The sequence below is a fragment of the Phoenix dactylifera genome, chromosome 4, assembly GCF_009389715.1.
Source record: "Phoenix dactylifera cultivar Barhee BC4 chromosome 4, palm_55x_up_171113_PBpolish2nd_filt_p, whole genome shotgun sequence".
NCBI lineage: Eukaryota > Viridiplantae > Streptophyta > Magnoliopsida > Arecales > Arecaceae > Phoenix > Phoenix dactylifera.
Window position 1 is genome coordinate 26,057,202 of NC_052395.1, and position 24,451 is coordinate 26,081,652.

General features: G+C 41.7%; 3 protein-coding genes across 3 annotated transcripts; 1 reads left to right on the top strand and 2 right to left on the bottom strand.

The window, feature by feature from the left end:
• Positions 1–1,568: 1,568 nt before the first annotated feature.
• LOC103717636 (subtilisin-like protease SBT3.5) lies at positions 1,569–7,954 on the bottom strand. The gene is made up of 10 exons (XM_039126011.1): positions 7,815–7,954; positions 7,654–7,745; positions 7,433–7,530; positions 7,185–7,340; positions 3,480–4,102; positions 3,219–3,289; positions 2,889–3,143; positions 2,676–2,793; positions 2,310–2,481; positions 1,569–2,225 (listed from the first exon to the last, which is right to left on the bottom strand). Exons 1-10 carry the CDS (start codon positions 7,908–7,910, stop codon positions 1,681–1,683), a joined length of 2,226 nt encoding a protein of 741 aa, XP_038981939.1. The 5' UTR covers positions 7,911–7,954; the 3' UTR covers positions 1,569–1,680.
• A 3,137-nt stretch (positions 7,955–11,091) lies between these two features.
• LOC103717635 (subtilisin-like protease SBT3.5) lies at positions 11,092–17,134 on the bottom strand. Its single transcript, XM_039126268.1, has 9 exons — positions 17,108–17,134; positions 15,340–15,431; positions 15,111–15,205; positions 13,390–14,012; positions 13,189–13,262; positions 12,859–13,110; positions 12,655–12,772; positions 12,279–12,450; positions 11,092–12,189 (listed from the first exon to the last, which is right to left on the bottom strand). The coding sequence occupies exons 1-9, from the start codon at positions 17,132–17,134 to the stop codon at positions 11,648–11,650; spliced, it is 1,995 nt and encodes a 664-aa protein (XP_038982196.1). The 3' UTR covers positions 11,092–11,647.
• A 4,593-nt stretch (positions 17,135–21,727) lies between these two features.
• On the top strand, positions 21,728–24,037 carry LOC103717634 (probable protein S-acyltransferase 7). The gene is made up of 4 exons (XM_026808650.2): positions 21,728–21,739; positions 21,836–22,096; positions 22,187–22,420; positions 22,913–24,037. Exons 1-4 carry the CDS (start codon positions 21,728–21,730, stop codon positions 23,198–23,200), a joined length of 795 nt encoding a protein of 264 aa, XP_026664451.2. The 3' UTR covers positions 23,201–24,037.
• The last annotated feature ends 414 nt before the right edge of the window (positions 24,038–24,451 follow it).

A 24,451-nucleotide genomic window follows, 5' to 3' on the forward strand; every position in this document is an offset into this window, starting at 1 on the left:
CGGTAGCAGAGTGTGTGACCTCCTAGCTCTAAGAGAGAGCAGATGGGATGCTTATCAGATCCACCATCGGTTCGGTGATGCCCTAGCAGAGAGGATATTGGCGACCTCCCTACCCTTGCAGGGGACAGTGGATAGGAGGATATGGAGCCGGACATGAAGGGCGGGAGCTATAGTTGGTGATCTCCAGGCTGTGTTGGACCCGGGGCCCACTCGTCAATTGGAGGACCGTTGGATCTAGTGGTTGTGAGTCCATCCACGGGTTGCCCTTTTCCTGTGGAGGGTAACATAGGGTATCTTACCCACTAGAGGAGTCTTGGCTCGGAGGGAATTAGCATACCGGTCGATTGAGAGGGATGCCCGAGGGAGGAGGAGACTATCAACCATGGGTTGTTTACTTGTCCGCGAGCGACTCAGGTCTGGGGCTTCGCCTTGGGCCACCGACATAGCTTCACTTCTTCGGAGTTGTTTCTGAGCCAAGTGAAAGATGCAGCTCGACATCCTGGTGGGGCAGAGAGGGGAGTGGTATGGGCAAATGTGGCATATCATAAATGGTTGGACAGGAACGCGCGAATTTTTGATGGCAAAGGTTTCTATCCGAGATCAGTGGCTACCAGAGCACTCGCTCATGCAGTTGAACTAGTTAACTCTGTAGCTCAGCGTTCACCTAGAGGAGATAGGGACATCAGGGGTTCCCCTTTAGCTTCCAAAGTGCCCAGGCACATGATGATACCGATGGTATTCTGGGAGCCCCCACCCCTTGGTTTTCTCAAGATGAATTTCGATTGTAGTGTCTCAAAGGGCAGTAGCAGATGTGGGTGGGTTTTGTGATTAGAGACCAGGACTCCAGGATGATTGATGTCGGTGGTCGGTGCATTTTTGATGAGTCAGTCCCAGTGGTGGAGCTGTATGCAGCATAGGAGGGCCTTGTTCATGCATGCTAGAGTGCATCTAGGTGCGAGGCGGATCTTCCTTAAGGATGATTCGGCTATAATGATCGATTGGATTCAAAGCGGGCGTGTCAGGACAGATTTGCATCCTCTAATCTATGACATTTGCCATCTGCTGGAGGAGTGTAATTCTTTTAGTGCCATGCATGTCTTTCGGGAGGCGAACAGTGTGGCGGACTGGGTCGCCTCCTTCGCAGCACACCATACGAGCGCCTTCATATGGGGGCATCGGAGCATGTGCCATTGGCACTAGAGCGTATTTTGCACTGTGACCATTCAGGGCATCTTCACGGCCGTATGTAGTGAGACGCTGTTATACCCAAAAAAAAGAAAAGAAAAAGACTACATATCTTCCATCTATGAGACTAGTTATGCCCAGCGAAGATAATCGAGAGCCATAGAAAAATTTGGCGCTCCTTGTCCATGCTGCTGATGCATTCTATCCCTCATGTGAAGTGGTTGAAATAGCTGATTTCGCAGCATTATTGTCCCTACATCTATTCCACTTCTGTACATTCTCTCCCTGTGTTTAGTCACTATTAAAGAATAGATCAGCTAATGCTGCAGAACTGCAATCCAAATTGGTCCCAACAAAAAAAGAATGTTTTTATGGAAGTAATAGGAGCAAATAAAATAGACTTTCATTCATAGAATAACGAGAGCAGAGGTACACATTTATTTCACCTCATGATCACTACAATCCTCCCCTCAAAACCAAAAACTTCTGTCAACCCTATGCAATATTGGCATAGAAGTCCTGAATTACAATGCGGATTGCAATCGGAATCTTAACTGAATGAACACCTCCATCCCACCAAGTCATGCTGCCAAATGTATAATCGCCTTGTACCTTTCGAGTCGTCTCGAAGGTAATCTTGAAGGTCTGTGTCTTGTTAACAGCATCGAACACTAGGATTGGAGGTTCCACAACCATCTGAACTCCCGGTGGAGGTTCAGGAATCGCTTTATAGACCGCATCAACTTTACCCACATTAGTGACCGTTCTCCAAACCGTCATGGAACTCTTGAGATTAGGAATGGAGATGGAGGGGAGGTTCAGGTAAGACGCATGCCGTAATTTTGTATCACATATCTCAATTGTTTTTAGAGTACAGTTGAAGAACTTGTGGTAATCCTTTGGATCGATGTCATATATAAGGCCAGGGTCGGCAGCTTTGTTTGGATCGATGTGACCCCCTCCATAGTCGAACGGGTCAGCAATTTTTCTTGGGAATCCCTCGGCTTGTATGGGCATGCCATATTCATCAGCAATGGATGCTTCAAAATGGCAGCAAGCCATCAGCGAATGACCTGCAAGAAATAAACTAAATGAAAAGAAACGAACAAGTTCGATCTACGCACCAGTGGTGACGAGTGCTGATTTTATGGCAGCATGAGACCAATTAGGATGCATGGATTTGAGCAAGGCTGCAACTCCTGCGACATGCGGGCAAGCCATTGAGGTTCCTGAGCCAAAAATATAGGAGTTCTCTTTTGCTGCCAAGATGCTGACTCCTGGTGCGGCGATATCGGGCTGTTGAAATGTCAGCCATATATAAGAGGTTGGGAGAATATAAAGGTTGTGCTATGCATTTATAGAAGAATAGGATCGTTTGAAGCATCCATCTTGCCATGCCGTTTCAGATGTATTTAATGATATATATGTTTGGCAGTAGACATCCACAGAATTGCAAAGCAAGAAAGATAATGATGCATTTAATTTGATACCTTGAGCACTCCAGGAGGAAGTATAGAAGGTCCTCTTGAGGAGAATATTGCTACTTTTGGAGACAAGACTTCTTTCCCTATGACATTGCGCGTCCGTTTCACCCTAACTACAGGTGTGCTGCGCAAATCCAAAACACAACCAATATCGTTAGAGCCAAAACCCACAGTAATGGATCTTAATTAATGTTCATGAAGTCAGAGATAGAAACTTGCCTTTCAGTGTATATATACATCCCAATTTGATATCCTATGACGAAATCTACAAAAACACAAGTGATGCCTTTGCATTCTTCGGTCATTTCAAGGTTGTTATTTGTGTATGTAGCCATAATAATTCCCTCTCCCCCAGCTTTCAGAACACCAGTCAGCGCATCTTGGTACAAAGACAAATCGGATGAGAGAGAAGTAACCGCACACAGAACAATAGTTCCGGCCAAGTTAGTACCATTCAAAGACTCCTTGTCGCAGCTGCAGAAACATTTGGCAGGTCTGAATGAGTGGATGCTCAAGCTTAGCTTACAAACCCAGTCGATAGTTACTCACCTGCCACCAAAAGCTAGCGCTTTGAAATTGCTCTCTGTGCCTTCGGTGGAGTTGTAGAAGATGGATTGGCCCTGCAAAAGGATATGATTACTGGCTTAGAGTTCAGCACCGGTATATCTTACTTGTTAGGTTGGCTTGGAATAGTTTGAGTGAGTTATTCCTGGCATAAAGCCTTAATTAACTAGCAATATAATTCTATTCCAAAAGGGACAACCAAGCTTGTTAGGAGTAACAGAATCAAGGAAGGAGTTAATTTCATACCACAAAGCTCCGATGATCTCCAAGGGTGATCACAGTAGGAAAAGACCGGTCGATTGTGCTTGCAGCCACTGTTATGACCCAAGGCGCGGTGTTTGACAGGGTCTGAGGAATAGGTCCTGCGTTCCCGGCAGCATATACGACGGTGATACCTCGGGCCACCGCATGCAACGTGCCAAACGAGTCCTCTTCCACACTAATCGACAGGGATAGGATATCCACTCCATCATGAATAGCGTCATCTATGGCCTTGAGAACTGTTGCGCTGCTGCCGGCACCGCCGCCTTGGTCGGTCTTCCACAGTGCCTTGTAGATGGCCAGCCGGGCCTTGGGAGCACCTCCCCTCGCCACTCCCGCTGCGAGACCATGGAAGCTCACGTTTTCCACGACGGAGCCGGCGGCGATGGAGGCCGTGTGGGTGCCGTGACCAATGAAGTCCCGGGGAGAAAGGTACTCGGACTTGAGGTTCTTCTTGTCGATCCCGGCGGTGTAGTATCGGGCTCCGATGATCTTCCTGCCGCAATTATTGCTGTCAAATGCCTCTCCGACCTCGCATTTTCCTTTCCACCGTGATGGTATGGGGCCATATCCGTCATCATTGAAGCTTTTCGATTCCGGCCAGATCCCTGGTAGAAGGTGGCATTTGCTTGTTAGAAATGATTGCAGATATTTGTTACCTATATATGATTTGAGAAATTATTCCAGTAAACCCTATTGTCTTGAGTGGCTATGAGAATTCGTGTGGGCATGTATTTAATCTCACATTAGTTATGCACTGAATAGATTTTGAATGTTTATACAGAACCAAGAAAATCAAATTATACTTTCTAGTTAACTTTTTTTGGATGAGGTTATGTTGTGAAAAATAGTATCAAAGCAACTTAGTTCATAGCCCATATAACTAGAAGACATATGTCCATCGGAGCTGATCATGAGTTGATTGTGATGGTTGTAATTAGATTTGAATAGATTTGAACCCTTGACCTGGCGAGGATGCTAGGGCTTAAACGGAGAGAGTATGTGAGGATTCATGCGGCCGTGTGTTTAATCCCACATCCGCTATGCATTGGGTAGATTGCCTTCTTGGATGAGGTTCTGAGCTATGACAGTGATCCTTTCTAACTATTATAGTAAATCAATGGGTCAATACTCAGCAAGATCTTTCCTATGCAATCAGTTGTACAAGCCACAAATGAGAAGGGATTTATTTCCATCATGCACTAAGTGGCTGTGAGGCCCAAGCCGAAGGAGAGGCCGGAATCCCCAGCTGCACCTTCTCGAGCATAACGGGGGCGAGATCCGTGGCGGCCATTTGAATGGCCGATGAACCCGCGCAACCGCCGCTAAAATCACGGCGGTGAACGAGTAGAGCCGTTTGAAATTTTTCTGTAAAATCCTCCGTTGACCTGCATCTGAGATCCACCAAGCACTTCTCCTTCTCCACCCTACTCTGCCTCTAACCCCTTTCCCTCCTCCACTGCTAGGGTTTGGAGCTCGCATCAGTGCCGCCGGAGAGAGTAGCCGCAGCTTCTCTTCGTAGCAAGGTAAGCCTCAACCCTATATCCTTCCTACCTTATGATAATGAAATAAAAGAAGAGAAGAAGAGGAGAAAAAGGCGTATCTGTGATCGTCAGCTTGCCGGCTCTCGGTCATAGGTATCGTCTGGCTTCGGCTGCAACCACCGCCAGTCGTCGGAGGGGGATGCAGTTGGGTCGGAGTCCTTCCCTTTCTCCCTTCTGGTGGGACAAAGGGGGCGACTCTCGCCTCTTTCCCTGGGTGAACAGAAGAAGAAATAAAGAAAGAAAGAAGAAAGAAAGAAAAAAAAGGGGAGGGGACTCACCGTGGGCGTCGGCCGCAGGCGCAGCCTGCGACTGCGGCACCGGAGGCCGGGGAATGCCGGCCTCAGGCGCGGCCTGCGACTGTGGCGCCAGAGGCCGGGGAACGCCGGCCACGGGCCGCGAGTTCGGCCACGGCCGCAGCCACTGACCGTGGGTGCGGCCACGGCCGCAACCGTGGGTGCCGCCAGCCGGCCGAGGGGGCGTCGCCGGCTGCTGCTCGGCCCTCTCGAGCCCGATCTCCCCTTACGGGAGAAGAAAGAGGGAAGGAGAAAAGAAGAAGAAGAAGAAGGAGGAGGAGAAGAGGAGGGGAAGCTTCGGGAATGAAGAAGAGGGGAAGTTTCGGGAGAAGAGAGGAAAAAGAAGAAAAGAAGAAAGAATGAAAAAAAAGGAAAAATAATAAATAATAATAATAATAAATATATAATGAAATAAATAGAGAATTAAGGTAATAGATGTATTTAAATGAAATGAAATAACAATAAATAAATAAATTAATATAGAAAATGATAATCTGTCCTCTATGATGATGATAGGTACAATGAAGTTGTCATCTAGTTCTAGAGATTCGTGAGCGAATCAAGGTAAGTAACCCTGGCACTGATCTTATTAATTTAAAATCATTGTTTAATTGTAAGAATAAAATAATGAAAATATATTTGGTATGATGTATTTTCTTGAAAGTATGATCAAGCATATGATTGCATGAGATTCATGAGTTTGACTAAAATGCATCCTTCAAGAATATTTGAGTATAAATTATGGTTATGATAAAGTGCATGAAAATGAGATTTGTGGCATGATCATGAATTTTATACATTAAGATGAATTATGGTTATGATAAATTGCATAAAAAATGAGATTTGTGGCATGATCATGAATTTTATACATTACGATGAATTATGGTTATGATAAATTGCATGAAAAATGAGATTTGTGGCATAATCATGAATTTAATACATTATGATGCCATTCGTCATTTTTCAATCAATATATGAAGGTATGATTTATGAAAAAGAAGAATGAAATATGAACTCTCAGATAGCTATGCCCACCTCTAGAAATAGAGGTCAGTCGACCCCCCTAGAGCTAGCATCCAACGAATATGGCCCTCTGCCAACGGGTTAAAGTTGGTAACGAATATGAATAAGTTATAACATCGTCGACTACGAATATGAGCCCTGTCACGGGATTATAGTGACCATAGCAGCACATCCGTCTGAGAGTAAGATTTATAAAGTATGGATGAATGGCAACATTTTTTTTTATATGACTTGCATTATCATGTTTATGAACTTGCATGGTTGGAGCATATTTTGCTTTATAACTTGTTTTGAATAAATTGTCTATGAAATGCTTTATTTTGCTGTTAAATTCTTCAAATGATGCATTGGCATGAGAAAAATTATGCTTGATCTAATAAGATAGTACATGGTTACTTACTGAGCCACAAGCTCATACCCCTCCTGTTGTTTCCTTTTATTTATTTCAGATAATTAAGGCGATTAGGAGCGGGGAAGAGTAAATGAAAATTGGAGTTGAAGCATAGTTATAGGGACTCTTAACTATCTATGTTAATAAGTTTGGGTTGTAATATTGCAAACTCAAGTATTTGATTTAGATGCTTTGTATTCGCTTTTTTATGATTTGTCAATAAATTTGATCAGATTTGGTTTAATTTCATGAACTAAAATTGTTATCATAGGCTTCGTGTTATAGTGGGCAGCAACCTACAATAGCACGGCCATGTCATGAATCGGATCTGGGACGCGAGGAAAAAAAAAAAATTATGTCCGGATCTGGGGCGTGACAGTGGCTATCTACATCTTGATTTGTTAATTTTCATAAACAAGAAAACCTGAATATAACTAACCTGTGTCAATGATCCCAATGATGATGCCATCTCCAAAATTGCTCTTTCGAAGAAGCTTAGTAGGATGAACATAATTCATTCCCAGGTAGTTCCAGCTACGAGTTGTAAGCAGCTGATAATTCCGACTTGGCCTTACACTGATGACTTCAGGTGACTCTGAATGGAATGTAATGTTAATTGGCTGCACTAAAGATTAATAGAACTATAAGATATTCCACCAGTCTATTATGATCCAGAAGCAGTGGAACCTGCAAGCAGCTTTGCTTGAGACTCTGTGAGCATAGCTGCGAAGCCCGAAAATCCATGCCTGTAGCTGTACACAATAGATGCTGAAGCTTCCTCCTTGCTGAAAGACCACAAAATCAGAAGAAATAATCAGAATAAGCGTTATGTTCACTGTCTATTTGGATTAAAAATAAACACAGAAAGAGATGACAAGCAATGAATGCACAAAGAATTAGCAGAATACCTCCCAAGAAGAGAAGTTAGCATGTCATGGTGTGAAGCTGTGACATGGTGTGGGTCCTCGTGCTTCCTCTCTCCCAAGTACACAATGTACAGCTGGAGATAGATAATTCTCAATGGGATTAAGAGCTAAATTTTGATTTATGGCTGAAGATGAACACTTACTTTTTTAGTGGCTTCAGCTCCATATGGCATCACCTGAAAGCAGGAGAAGGCCAGGAAAGTAATAATAATCAGAAAGGAAGGAAGTCGGGAAGCCATCTTTGGTGTTATTGCGGTCGTGTTTGCAGAAGAAGCTTAATTTTGTGTCCTTTAGAATCACTTGGCTTTGTCCTTAAAAAGAGCAGAAGTGCAAGTGTGCAACCATGTGTAGGGTTATTCCGGTATAGCACTTGGGAGAAAATCCTTTGTTTCATTTTCGTCTTAGACAAACTGTGGGTAACAGTTATTAAAAAATGAGGAATTAGACCGGTTAACGAGCCGAGCTGCTCGGGCCCGGCTCGGGCTCGGCCCGGTAAAAGCTCGGCTCGAGCTCGGCTCGTTAGTCAAACGAGCCCGAGCCCGAGCCTAAAATAAGGCTCGTTTAAATCCGAGCCCGAGCAGCTCACGAGCCTGTTTGGGCTCATGAGCCCAAATTAAATTTTCCATCACCCCCTTAATCATTTGGCCATTTTTATTCCCCGAGGACCCCGACCTCTGCCACCTTAGTCCAAGACTAAAACCCTCGGCTCTCACACAGTCCTCGCTTTCCTCTAGGCTCTAGGGTTTACACGCTCTCTTCGTCGTCTTCGATCCGATAGTTTCTGCAACGCTCGAGGAGGAGAAGAAGAGCTCGGAGGACGGATCTCCTCTGGTGGAGGGGGAGGCGGCGAGAGATCCGGGGGTGGAGGAGGTGGAGAAAGGGGAGGAGAAGGAGGAGGAGGAGGAGGAGGGGGGGGGGGGGGGGGGGGGGGGGGGGGAAGAAGGTTAAGGAGGAGAAGCGGAAGCGAAAGAAGAGAGATGCGGCGGAGAAGGGTGAGGAGGAAGGGACGGAGAAAAAGGAGAGGAAGAGGCGCCGTTAACTAGGGGACCAACGTATGCTTCTTCTAGCACAAGAGCCCGAGCCAAGCCCGAGCAACACATGAGCCACGTCCCACATCCAGCACAAGAGCGTCAAGGCCCAAATCTGGGACACCGCCGGCCAAGAGAGGTACCTCCTCCCAAATCCTAGACTTCCGATGCGGTTCTTGTTCTCTTCTATTCTCGGATCTGTTCCTATTTGCCATTTTGTCTTCTTTGGTGTGGAACTCCAAACAAGATTTCAAGGGCACCTTCGGGATCCGACGGTTCCTAGATCCCGGTGGGGACGTTGGCTCTCCGTCGGAGTGGGGAGGAGGTGGTATCGGCGGCCGGCCTGTTAACGAGTCAAACCAAGCCCGAGCCCGAACCTTTGCTTTGCCAAGCAAGTCCGAGTTCGAGCCCAATACAGAGCTCACTACCGAGTCCGAGCCTAAGGATTTGTGAAATGAGCCGAGCCCAACCCTCCCAGGCTCGGGTTCGACTCGGCTCGTCAACAGGCCCATGAGCAATATGCATCCATATTTTCTGGATCTGAATCAGCTCTCAGCCGACAACAGGTCTTCTGGAAACCAATAAGCTATTGTTATATGTTAATAAAATCTATATTAGATTTATTTGGGTGGACCGCCATTATAAAGTTACAAACCTCCCATCGTGAACCGTACAGCACTCAAAGTCTGAAGCTAATTAAATATGCCATGTATTCTAAGTGTAAGATTCCTGCAAAGAGAGATGCAGAAGATTTAGTCAGATTTTGGCACTTGCATATGAGAAGATTTTATAATCTAACATGGTGAGGATAAATGGTCTCATGCAGTGCCAATCACATGCCGCCATGAACATCAGCATGCGTTCCTTTTAACTAATGCAATTAAAAGGACGATTCCACGGAACACCATGATGTAGTCGGCTCCATTCCATGCTCTTACATGGTGCTCCGCCAATTGGATGCCCAAACTTTTACGCGGCGTTGACCCACGCCCCCTGTATTGGATAATATTGACTGGGCTGTCAGCTGGCCTTCGCTTGTTTACTCTTCCTTTCCTCTTCAATTTCGGGTCATCAAAAAAATATTGACTTGGGATTGGCAGCCGTACTCGGAGACGTTTTTATGTCTCTAGTGGCATTGGATGAGGCATGGACTGAATCCCATGGCTGCAGTTTATGGATTAATGGAAGCTATTTTCAGGTTTCAATGTCCTCGTTATTGGGACAGGCCAAATTTTTATTTATTTTTAAAAACCCAAGGTGTTCAAGCTTGACATGTTCGAGAAACAAAGATCTAAGTAATGTTTAAGCTTCACGCCTTTCCTAATTAAAAAGAAAAACAAATCCTTTTTTTAATTCTTGCATTCTTTCTTTTTGAATTAAAGTAGATGAAAGCTTGCCTAATGTAAAAGCTAAAGCAAAATTGAATTTAGGCCTCTAATATTCAACATCTCTTGTCTTTACCAACTCAACCCATTGGCATCCTCCTTCATTGAGACAGTTGTTTAGCTAATCATGATGTTCAAAGTTCAAAAACAGCTTGTTGGTTTTGCATTCTACACATTATTCAATATGTAAAACCAGCTACAGTATTAGTCAAATGAATTGTAGTTGCTTACCTCAGTAGGCAGAGAATGACCAAGATAGAGTTAGCCACCATGTTTTCGAACCTTTGAAAACCGCTCCTGATTTTGTGATTGTTAGTTTGGAGCACGTGTTAAATTGCATATATCTTCAGGACTAGGCTTTCTACGTTAGAGTTTTTTTTTTTTTTTTTTGAATTAAAAGGGAGGCAAGGTGCCACTAAGGCGGCAAATGAGTCGGATCTGGTTTTAAGTGACTCCGGTCCGACCCGGTTTCTTATTTGGGTCCTAATTTTGAACTCAAACTCGATTCGGTTGAAAATCGGGTCGGGTCGAGTCAGATCCATGCCTACAAATTTTGATCCGACGGGTCATTCGGGTCGGGTCAGATCCGAGTCCGGGTCTGAGTCTGCGTATTTTTATATTTAAAATTCCACTATATAATAGTAAATAATATCAAGTAAAAAAAATGGATCGGGTCGGATCCGGATCCGGGTCGAGATTAGGTAAACCCGACCTGACTCGAAAAATAGAATGGATCCAAATTTAGGACCCGACCGGGCCCTGCGGGTTCTAAAATTCAGATCAGGTCGGGTCTTATGCGGATCGGATCACGGGTCGACCCGACCCATTTGCAGCCCTAGGTGCCACCCCTTTTATTCAGGAGAATAGATAATGTACACCAAAATATTTAGAAGGAAAATAGCCGGAAGAGATGGAGGTAGAAGAAGAATACCTCTTTCCGTTATGTCCATACACACAGGCACACAGCGATGAAGTCAGCTAATTTCAGCGGGGTCTTGTTTAAAGAAACTTCGACTTGTTCCACAATATGGAGTGTCCCTCTTGCATTTTCTTGGAACAGAGATTCTCCTGCATCTGATACAATCTGGAAGATCTTTTGCAAGACTGCATAAGCAGATGAGCTTTTCCTCAGGAAGATCCTATAAACTGATGAGCTTCCCAGCACAAGGCTGCAACTATCTGATCCCCAGCTCTTCTTGAGGCTTGGAATTTTTGGCATCTCCAAGAGGTCTGAATGTTAAGCTGGATCTTAATGGCATTGTTAGAGATCCTTAATAAAACATTAATATTCATATCCAATTAACTATTTGTGCATTATCATAACATCAACTCTACACGTGCATTGGATTCTAATAGGATCTTTAATGTACTATAAGCTCTCATACATATCTATCAAGATTACTGGCGTCTTAGAAGATCATGAATCTTCTACAAAGGGCTGATGGCAAGTAGCATTAGCTCACTTCTATGCGCACAGGTAACAGTAGCAACAGAATATATATATCTCATTAATCTTGATACAGAGCAGAGATACTCATTTATTACTCTCCCCTCACGTCAATTCTATGCAGTATCCGCATAGAAGTCCTCGATCACCACACGAATAGCAATTGGAATCCTTACCGAATGAAATCCATCCCACCAAGTTAAGCTCCCAAACATGTAGTCGCCTTGCACTTTGTGAATGGACGTGAAGGTTACTTTAAAGGTCCGCATCTTGTTTTCGGCATTGAACTCAAGGGTCGAAGGCTCTGCAAGCATATGAACACCTGGTGGAGGTTGGAGAACAGCTTCATATATAGCATCAACCTTACCCACATTAGTAACAGTCCTCCAAATTGTCACGGTATCTTTGAGATTTGGAATGGCGATGGAGGGGAGGTTTAGGTAATACAGAGGTTCTAGCTCTGAGCCACAAATCTGAAATGGTGCTAAAGTGCAATTGAAGAACTTGTAGTAGTCTTTTGGATTGATATCATAAATAAGGCCAGGGTCAGCAGCTTTGTTTGGATCGATATGGCCTCCCCCATAGTCGAAAGGATCGGCAATCTTCCTTGGGAGTCCCTCTGCTTGTATTGGCATGCCAAATCCATTGGTAATGGATGCTTCAACATTGTCGAGCATGGCCCAGTGAATAATGGTCTGAAAGTTGAAATTAAACAGTTCAAAGTAAAAACAGGTTTGAAATACGCACCTGTGGTCACGAGTGCTGATCTTATGGCAGCGTGAGACCACTCAGGATGCAGGGATTTTAGCAGAGCTACCACTCCTGATACATGCGGACAAGCTGCTGAGGTTCCTGAACCAAACATATATGAGTTCCTTCTCGCTGCCAAGATGCTGACTCCAGGTGCAGCAATATCAGGCTGCAAAAATATTTAACCGTTACTCTGTTTGATTGACTATGGGAAGCTGCTGAAATAAAGGCTTTCTATTTGTGATAATATTAATTTTAAAAAAAAGCAAGACCTTGAAAGGCTACAATGCCTATGTTGTGTTGAAACAACATCATTGTGTTTACAACTTACATGTTATTTTAGCTGAGCAATAAATTGATTTCATTTTTATACCTTGAGCAAACCGGGAAACAGAATCGCTGGACCTCTCGAAGAAAATGCTGCCACCTTTGGAGACAAAACCTCTTTCCCTACAACATTGCGCGTCAGCTCTACACTCACCATTGGATCACTGCTCGACCCCATCAAATGTTAGAGCAGAAGACGACTGTTAATGAATCTTAGACAATGTTCATGAAATCGAAGATAAAAGCTTGCCTTGCACTGTCTATATAATTGAAGATCTGATTTGCTGTCTCAAAGTCGACTAGAACACAAGGTATGCCTTCACAACCTTGGGTCGTTACGAGGAAATTGGTGGTGTATTGTGCAAAAATCAGTCCCTCACCCCCAGCTTTCAGAACATTGGAGAGTGCTACAGAGAATAGAGATGTTGGTGAGACCAAAGCGGCCACGCACAGGACAATTGTTCCAGCTAGGTTCGTTCCATTCAACGAATTCTCAGTGCAGCTGCAGAAATGTTAGGCAGGGTCAAGAGTGCATGGATGTTTACGTTGAACTTCACAATCCGGTTGAGATTTATTGTACCTATCGCCATAAGCTAGTGGCTTGAATTTGCTCTTGGGGTGGTCTTTGGTGGAGCTGTAGAAGATGGATTGGCCCTGTAAGCAAGGAGACATGGCTTAATGGCTTAGCATTGACTTGCAGATCGCAAATTTCCGAAATGTAATGCTTAAAGTTTCTCAGAATAATAGATGTATGCAACGATTAACGAGTTGGTTTTCATACCACAAAACTCTGATGGTCTCCAAGGGTAATAACAGTAGGAAAAGACCGGTCGATTGTGCTGGCGGCCACTGTTATGACCCAAGGGGCGGTGTTTGACAGGGTCTGAGGCATGGGGCCTTGGTTCCCGGCCGAATACACCACTGTTATCCCTTTGGCCACGGCATGCAACGAACCAAATGACTCCTCGTCCACCGTAAGCGATAGGGATAGGATATCCACCCCATCATGAATAGCGTCATCTATGGCCTTGAGCACCGTTGCGCTGTTACCGGCTCCGCGGCCCCTCCCGGTTCCCCACACTGCCTTGTAGATGGCCAGCCGGGCACGGGGCGCACCGCCTCTTGCCACACCGGCGCCGAGCCCGTGGAAGCTTACGTTCTCCACGATGGAGCCGGCAGCCGTGGAGGCCGTGAAGGTGCCATGGCCGTTGGCATCCCGGGGGGACAAGAAATCGTTCTTGAGGTTCCTCTCGCTGATCCCAGCAGTGTAGTATCGAGCTCCGATGATCTTCCGGCTGCAATTATTTGTGTCGAATGCCGCTCCAACCTCGCATATTCCTTTCCACCGTGAGGGTATGGGGCCATATCCATCATCATTAAAGCTCTTCGATTCAGGCCATATCCCTAAGAGAGTGTTGCATCATCAGATTATTTCCTACGTCGGGCTTCAACATCTAACTAGCCTTATTAAGTTTTCATTCCATTTTGTTCCTTTCGAACATAAAATTAAATCGCTAGCAAAAAAAAAAAAATTAATGGAAAAATAAAAACATCGTACCATGGCTTTCTTTGTAATACTAGTAGTGGAATGCTATTGAAAGCCTATTTAGTATTTTAAAATATTTTTAGTAATTTTTAGTATTTGAAGAAATTAAAAAAAATTATGAAGCTGAGATCTAGCCCGAAGCTTGAAACCAAGTAAGGTTGGGCTTGGGCCAGGAAGGTGCAAAGGCTAGGCTTGACTAAGCCGGGTCTCAGCAAATTAGGTTGACTTTTGGGCAATGCTCAAGCCCAACCCATGAACAACTTTAACTCTAGGTAAGCGATTAAAATCATTTGTAAACCAGGAAAGGGGCACCATTTTTTTTTTTAACCAATAAGAAAGATAGCACCTTTGTCACAACCATAACCTTATTTAAAAAGGCTGACCAAAATAAATTATTTAAATTTTTTGACCTGGTATAAGTACCCAAGAGCTACCCGTTGTATAGCTAAGGTAAGACTAAACACATGTCTGCACGAGTTCACACATACTCCCTCTATTTAAGTTCAGCATCCTAGCCGGATTAAGGGTCCAAATCTAGTTATAACAACTATTGTCAATCAAAATAAGACCATGTTGCAATGCTCCCTAGTCCACATAGGCCATGAATCGAATCGGCTTTAATATCATTTGTCATAACCTAACATCTTACCTTAAAAGAGCTAGCCATAATGCATTATTTGGGTTTTTTTGGCGCTAAAGCTGTGTTGCTTTGGGAAAGATTTAGAAGGATGGAAAAAAACCAACCTGTATCGACAATCCCAATGATGATACCATCTCCGAAGTTGCTCTTCTTAAGAACTCTAGTGGGATGCATATAGTTAAGTCCGAGAAAATCCCAGCTTCGAGTCGTGTGCAGCTCATATTTCCGACTTGGCTTTACGCTGATAACTTCAGGTGAGTCTGCATGAACTCTCATGTTATTTGCATTCACTAGAAGTTCACAAACTATCAAGTACTTCCCATATTACTCTGCAAAATTTTTGAACCTGCTAGTAACGCTGCTTGAGATTCTGTGAGCATAGCTGCAAGGCCCGAGAAGCCATGCTTGTAACTGTATACGATCGATGACAGAGATCAGAAGAAATGACAACTGCTGTACTGTGCTTTAATCACCAGCTATATGAATTAAACTTTTAATAGAAACGCATCACTAGTGAAAGTCAAATATAGCAGTAGATCAGATACCTCCCAAGAATAGACGTTAGCAAGTCATGATGCGAAGCTGTGGCATGATTTGGATCTTCATGCTTCCTCTCTCCCAAGTACACAATGTAAAGCTGGAGAAAAAGAAATTAACTTCGATGCAAGTATTAAAATGTGATATTTCGCATGTCGAAGGTGAATACTAACTTTGGTAGAGGCTTCAGCTACAAGTGGCAGAAGTTGAAAGCACTGTAGAGTTAGGAAAGTAAGCAGCAGTAGAGAGGGGAGAGGTCGGGAACTCATCTTTGGTGTTGGATTGGAGTGCTCATGTTCACAGCAATAGAGCTCTTTATAATCCCTCTTCCACATAGTTTATCTGGGGATGCTGCCGCTTGAATGCTGGTTAGGTAAGAGAAGACCAGATCGGATGGTTCTATGGATAAAACCTGCTACAAATTAATTACATTAAGCTTCCATCAAGAGTAGGTAAAGTCCACATCTTCGCTAGTTAAAAAGAAAACAATAAAATGGATTGGTAGAAGTCTATCTTACAATGGGGCTAGATAACAATTTGACCCCAAAACTGGAGCTGTCAAGGAATGGGTCAATAATGTACCACAAGATTAATGAAATCCAAACTCACATCTGGTCTAGAAACATGCACATGAAAGGATAAGTGAGTTAAGGCACAAGATGTTTTTTTGTATTTTTTTCCATGGCCCCTACAAAATATGCAAGCATTGCATATGTGTGAATGCACATAATATTCTGGTTTGATGCATGAATGGTTAAGTCAGATAAGTGGTGGAACATCTCTTGCAATAATGATGTTAAATTTATAAGTAAACTACTCTTTTAATGGTATGAGCTGAATTACAGATTTCTGAATAGCCAAGGCAAACAGATATGTGCTGAATGCAACGACAAATGAATACACAGGGAAAACTAGCTAAATATCTTGCCCCATATAAATGCAGAGTCTAGCAATCAGGTGGGATTTAAACGAAAAGCACAAGAAAAATGAAAAAAGACATTAACTAATGATAGGTTCCATATTTTCTCCTGTATAGTGTTGTAAATAAACATAGTGGAAGAATTCCTTCAACCTACATAGATCTTTCACATATACTCAGGCTAACTGCTTGGCAATTGTGCAGATAAATTATGAGTATAAAGCAATCTTATGTTATATGGGCTGGCTATTTTATATGGGGCTGACAAATTTGTAGCTGGTATCGAAGAAGACAGGTTTGTCTCTTCATTGATAGGATATATTTACAAATAGAAGATAACGAAAGCTGGATTTTTGGAAAAGTAGATCACAACATACTGTCATTTAGGGGGGTGGGGGGAAGTAAATATATGGTCCATAGACCGATCATCTCCTATTAAGATGTGCTGCAGTTAGTCAATTTCTAGCTCAATAAGCTAGGCTTCTCCAGATTAAAAATGGAATAAGTCAGATTTGACAATTTCCTTGGGCACTAGGAATAAGAATATCTTCAAATAACCTTCGTTATACAAAGTTCTGTAGTGTTCTATCCAGGTCATGCAATTAATATAAAAAACACTATGGGATAACTCCTACCCCTTTAAAGAACTTCTAAACAATGTCATACATACCTCTTCATATATATGATACGACAAAGCATATAAGTTCCATTAACAAATCAAATCTCTATGTTTCAACTCAATGAAATGGGTGTACCCACGCGCGCAAGCGCGTCTTCTTGCATACTAAAAAAAAAGAAGATTGTACTTTTTTTTATATTTGATAATGTGGTCTGCAGACTGTTTGCAGCTATTGTACCTTTCGCACCAAAGGAGGATTCACCATCCTTCGCGAGAATCCACTGATGGCTTTGAGATCTGGGCATTAGGTGATCCAACGATTGCATGGCATGAAAGAAGATGAGTCTTTCTTTCGTATAAAAGATGGAACTCCTTTTAATTTTTTTGGCTAGGACAAACGAATCATATATATATATATATATATATATATATAGAGTATAAGTACAATCAAAAAAGTTAGAATACAAACTGTCTCAAAATAGAGAGAGGCAAGACCGCACCGACCATCCATCGCAACTCACCAAAGTGGACGTCGGCTACAAAAAAAGCAACCCAGTCCGCAGTTTTGTTCGCCTCATGGTACACATGACTCGTCTTACAAGTGCACACGTCCTAGCGTGCTGCTAGATATTCAAAAGAAGAGAGTGTCTGTGCGCCTCCGAGGTCTGTCTGCGGATCAACTAATGACGGTGGTCAAGTCACCTTCCAGGAAGATGAGGGTCGCCTGCAGACAAGATCTCGTATAATTGATCCCTACCCAAGCCTGCTCCGTTCTAGGGAACGAGGTATCATAGATCCGAGGGAGCTGAAAAGTGTCCCAAGCTATCAAGGGCTCTCCGAGGGAGGGTGAGAAAACGACTTCTGCTGTCTGAACAAGGGCCCTCTGCACTGTGAATCTAGGCAACTAACTGCTCCCCTCGAAAATAGGCTCATTCCTAGCCAGCCAGATGTGATACACCAAATAAGCAGCCCTGATGCCTGAACCTCTAGTAGAGGCTCTCCTAGAGCAGTTCCTCAAGTAAAGGCCTCGACGGTGCTGTCGACTGAAGGAAAATATGGGAGCCATCAAGGAGCCCCAAAACCTGCACTGCCCAATAGCATTGGAAGAGGACAAGAGCCACCAACTCCTCAGCATGGCATACATCACATGGAAGATACAATCTTTATTGGTCTCTATACGGAATATTTTTTTCAAATAAAGGTCTGTTTGGATAATCCTATGCAATCCAACATGACTTACAGAAACACAGTCAGACCAAGTCTATATTTATAGATTTAACAGAAATTTTTTCAGAGCAGATCGGTCTAAATTTTATATAAACAAGAAAAAGACTCAGTGAGCTCACCAAATCTTTTTTCCATCCTTTAGCAACAAATTGGAAGAGGTCCAGTTGGCATGAATTGAGCTAGACCTCATATCCTATAATACTAAAAATCATGTTTCCAACCCTAAGGATCCAATAAAATTATTCAAGGATAACATAATTGGTAGTTTCTTGAAAAGAAAAACTAGTTATAAGTACTAATTAAACTTTAGTTACTTTAATTATAAAGACTAAAACTATTTGTCTCCATGGTATGCAATTACTTAAAAGACTATATTTTGTATAGATAACGATTCTCTTTTTAATTTAGAAATTTCATATAGAGAGATGCAAACAGCAGTATATAACAAGGGTAGCTTTTATGAGTCTGTTTTACAATGTTGGATTCCATGTTATAGATGACCAATATTAAACCGAACATTAGCATGCTTTTTAGATGAAAAGGCAAGTCTGAACACAGGACCTCACCCAAAATAGCTAATCATAAGGTATTTTTTGGATTCCTTAGTCTTGTATAAGTACCCAAGATATCCCTGAATATGGGACTAAATACATGCTCGCATAGGTCCTCACATACTTTTTCCGTTTAAGTTCCGACATCCTCGTCGAGCTAAGAGTCTAAATCCATTCAAATCTAATCACAAACACTACGATCGATCCATAATCAGCCTCAATGAGCCCATGCCGTAATGTCCTCTAATCAACATGGGCCAATGGTTGGATCTGCTCTGATACCATTTGTAATAACCTAAAACCTCATCCAAAATGGCTAACTGGTATTTTTTAAATGTATGTTTAGTCTCACATCAGTTATTCATCAGAGAGATCTTAGGTACTTATACAGGACTAAGAAACCCAAAAAGCACCTTCTGGTTAGTTATTTTGGATGAGGTCCTGGGTTGTTATAAATGATATCAAAGTGAATCCAACCCATGGCCTATATGGACTAGAGGACACTGTAACATGGGCTCATTGAGGCTCACCATAGGCCGATCATGGTATTTGTGATTACATTTTAATAGATTTAGACCTTTTACCTAACGAGGATGTCAGAGCTTTTACGGAGAAAGTGTGTGAGAACCCATGCGAGAGTGTATTTAGTCTCACATCAGTTATTCGCCGGAGAGATTTTGGGTACTTATATAAAACTAAAAAATCCAAAAAATATCTTTCAGCTAGCTATTTTGGGTGAGATCCTGGGTTGTTATAAATGGTATCAGAGCGGATCTAGTCCATAGCCCATGTGGACTAAGGGACATTGTAGCATAGACTCATTGAGGCTAACCGCGGACCAATCGTGATGGTTGTGATTAGATTTAAATAGATTTAGACCCTCAGCCTAATAAGGATATCAGGGTTTAAACGGAGAAAGTATGTGAGACCCATACGAGCGTGTGTTTAGTCCGACATCGGTTATTCGCCAAGGAGATTTTGGATATTTATACAGGACTAAAGAATCCAAGAAAACTTTAGGCTAGCCATTTTGGATGAAGTTCTGAGTTGTTACATATCCAATTTGATTTATTAACTAAATCATTAGGGTATGGAAACATTCTCCCTTAATCAATAATTTGATTCTCTAGTTTTATTTCCAACCTTTTTTTTTATTTATATTCCTTTGATCATCTTCAAGACCATGGAGTGGAAAATGGTCTCCAACATGTTTTATATGTGGTCGACACCCTCGATAAGAAGATCAAAGGCTGCAGGTGATCCAAGAGTTCTTGACTGAACTCTCATTATGTAATTTAATTATGTATTTGACTAAAAATAAAAAGATTTATCTACATAATTTTATCCCAACTATGGTTTTGGGAATAGCACATTTAATAATATTTATATAATATTAAGTGCATCAGTTTGTACTTATATAATATTGAAAAACATTTGCATAATTATGTAACAATATTTGAATATATATTTACGTTTATCAACATAATATACAGGTTTCTTTAATGATTTATCATGTCTGAACTATTTCTGGATTCCAAATACCAATGGGAATTAGTGATTATTTAGTGTAATTCCTTTAGACTTCTAATTTTACATTTGAGTCCACGACAGAGCCGCACCCTCCGTCCTTCTTTGTCCCCTTCTAAACTGTAACGGTCATTCCCAAAAGCCCACCCCTTTAAGCGCGCAAGGACGAGTGAGGAAAGAGGAGAGCCATTACTGAAGAGAAAGCGAGGGGCCTTCTTCTCGGATCCAAAGGGTTCCGAAAGGGTAATCGAAGCCGAAGCCGGCCATGGTTATGGTATGCTGAATAGGAACCGAAAGCCGCCGGCGACGATGGGTTGGTTCCAACGGTTACAAAGATGGCAGTTTCCATTCGGTTTTTTAAAAAAGTTCGGTATGGCATTTGGGTCCCAACGGTCGAATTTAAGTTCCCCGTTTAAGAGCGAGATATGGAACCCGGTGAGAGGCATGGATGACTTCTATCCCGCAATCACAACTAGCAACACATGATAGATTTAGAAACTGGAGAGTTGGGCTCCTCCCCCGATCACCGGCAATCCGATCGAAAGGGTTTCAGTGAAGGCCATGAACAGTCTCCGCTGCCAGGGCGATGTTCCAGAAATGATGAAACAAGTGGAATCCATGCAGTGTGTATAACCGAGCCTGGAATTTGTACCGATAGTGGGAGTTCATCCCTTCAGGTAAATGAGACTGTTGCAGAGGCCAACGATGTTGATTGTAGTAAAGTGTGGAGGAATAGAATTCGAATCCCCCATTGTTGGGGTCTTTTCTCTGATTTGCCCACATACGGTCATCATACAAGAGTATACCAAGTTTGGCCAGGAAAAAATGTAAGCCTTCTGTGCTCCTACTTGATAGTAAGTAAGCTTTTTATATTTATTTAATAAGAATTGGTCGAAAAGATGGAATTTGTGCATGCTAAATTATATCATTATACTAAATTTAATGGTAATTTCCTGAGAATCATAATTATAAAAGTTAAAATATTTTTTTTTTTTAAAAAAAAAACTGAACTTAAGCTTCTAGGAGAGATTATTCATATGATGTTGCTTTTTTATTTTATTTTATTTTTTTAGTCTGTGTTGGTTTACAACTAGGAAAAAGCATAGCCAACTTATCATCACAGTTATTGCCTTACAGACTATTTATGGAACTTTTGTTGCTTAATTAACTCTTTTCAGAATTAATGATGACTTTTAATTGCTGATGATGTTTGAGCACGGACAGCAGGCTGCAACAATAGTGGTTAAATGGACCTGCTTTATTATTTGGAAATTATATTATATTATATTATATTATAGAGAATTCTATATTTGAGAACATTAGAATATCTGATTTCCTTACTGAAAATTTTGATATCTTTTTCATCCATTAAGTATTACAGTAATTTGTTTTACAAAATGCAGGTCTTCTTTTTCAGGGGGCATATGGTCTGTGGCCCCGATCCACGAGGCTTCATCTTGACAGCAGTTTCCATTATTCTTTCAGATTGGATTTTCTGTGTATACATCTGTGACACTCAGCCACAAGATTCTGCCCGTATAGCTACATTATCCATGACACTGACAGTAATTGTTAGTATTATTTTGACATGTAATTACTTGATGAACAAGCACATTATCTTCATTTTGTGACAATACCATCTAACTTGGCCAGTCTAGCAGGTTATTATTAACTTGGTCTTGGCTAGCACCAGAGATCCAGGAGTTGTTCCAAGGAATGACAAGTCACAATTGGAAGAAGTTGGCACCAGTATTGGGTCAAGAAGCAGGAGGATTAGTGTTAGTGGTGTTGAGGTGAAGGTCAAGTATTGTAGGATTTGCAAGATATTCCGACCCCCAAGGAGTTGCCACTGCACTGTTTGTGACAACTGTGTTGAGAAATTTGACCATCACTGCCCATGGATCAGCCAGTGTATAGGATTGGTAAGAATGCGAACAGCATTTCTCTTTAGGCACAAATGATGTATTTTAATGCCTACTAATCGCTATGATATATTTTGTTTGCTCATGCAGCGGAATTATCGCTATTACTTGATGTTCATATTCTCAGATTTGGTGTTCTTTATCTATATATTCGCCTTCTCCTCATGGAGGATCAGGAGAAAAATGGTCAACACTGGCTCAGGGGTGTTTGGAGTGATTCAGAGTGCACCTGAAATTTTTGCATTAGCAGTGTTTAGCTTCGTTTCGATCTGGTTTCTTGGAGGGCTTCTTGTCTTTCATGCCTATCTTATCACTTTAAACCAGGTGCACTTCTTAGTTTCTCACCTCTGTTAGTGTTTAATACTGGGGACTCAAATCGGTGCAATTCTATACTCTTCTTGCCTGGAAGGACAACAATGAGTGGGCATTGCCAAGCGGAAGTTAAGCATTTAAGTAAATGGGGGCTACCTTTAGATGATTGAAATGGTAGTCAGAACTTAATATCTGTTGCAATTCATTGGACTACAGGAAGAAGCACAGTTTAAAGAAGTCTCTTTGATGAATCAAAAAGGAGAAAAGAAAGTAAAATTGAAGTTTATATCTATGGACATATTATATATATATATATATATATATATATATATATATATATATATATATATATATATATATATATATATATATATATATATATATATATATATGTGCTCCATGTCACTTCTCTTTATGATGATCTTGCTCTGCAATTCCTGGGTACACCAAGTTCTACTATTTTTCTTACATATATTTTCCCTCTGCTTTTATTTCATTTCACAGACTGCTCGTGAGAATTTTAAACAACGATATGCGAAGTCTCCTAATCCTTATGATAAAGGAATTTTAGGAAATCTAAAAGAAGCTCTTTTCACCAGATTGCCACCTTCCAAAGTCAATTTCCGAGCAGTTGTTGAACCCAACTGGGGTTCTATAACAAGAATACTTACGAATTCTACTGACGGAGATGATGAGGCGTCAATCATGATGCAGCATGCTTTCAGCAGAAAGGAGGAATCACCACAAGAGAGCAGTGAGAGCGAACACTTTGAAGAAATAGAGTTAAAGTGAATGAACTGTACACTTATATCTGTATATCATCCTTTCTTTGTAGTGCAAGTATGGTCCATGCGATGCCTTTACAAACTCACTGTAGTAGTGTGTGTGTGTGTGTGTGTGTGTGTTTTGAGCTACAATGACAATGCTAATGCCTTGCGCAGAGGATGAGTGCCTGACTTTTGCTGCTGTATGACATTAAGAGTCAGATTTGCATATGCTTAATGTAATCAAGTTCAACTACTAATCCTATATGAGGTTCTGATAATTAGGGAGGGAAGTTAATCAGTATTGCATACAATTACACTGGACTATGTAAATAGATCTTTAGAGCTAGAGATGATCAAGTGGAATGGATATTTTTCAATTAAGATCTCTAGCAAATAAGCTTGTTTAAGCATCAGGGAGGCAGATGGTGGATATGTATTTGTTGTGATTTTACCTCTTAGATCTGATTCTGTATAATAGGTGTTTTAGAAGTGCAATTACTTGATCATGCTTATGAGCCGTTTTTGTGGCATGTCTTGAATTCTACATCTCATACTCTTTAATTTCAGGGAAGAAAGAGGCAAGGAGGGAGAAATTTGGGATAGGGACCAAAAAGGAAGGGTAGAGGAGGACTTCCTAAAGTATAGACTTGCCGGCCCTCTTCTCCATGAGTCTCGCCAAGCTCGTGCAACCATGCATGAAGATGGATCCATAAAACAATGATTCCAACGGTCGTTCCCTGATCTGTGAGAATCAATCGAATCTAAGGTCTGTCTTGCAAATAAACATAAATTTATCTGTGTCGATTTGTAAATAGGAATAATAGAAGGTGCTAAATACAATATAGCAGAATCTTATTTGGGACTGTGGAATGCTGATATTTTGTTGTTTATATCTTCTGGTCTTTGATATGTGCCTCTGCAGTTATATTACCATGCAAGGTCATAGGTTGCAGTGGAGGATCAGATGCGTAATAATCCAATGCTATCATATTGCACTTTAGATGAGTCGGATTGAGAATTTTGGATAAGTTAGCCAAGTTTCACACTCATTTTAACTAGATAAAAAATTAAAAGATCTATTATTGCTTTTTATTCTGGGTGGCTCTTGCCTCCCTTACAATCAAAAAAGGAATATATATATATATATATATATATATATATATATATATATATATATATATATATATATATATATATATAGCTTTTTATTTGTGACTGTTCTAGTATTTAATTAGGATGTCTTCAAAGGAACTATAGATAGAATGTGGTTGAACAG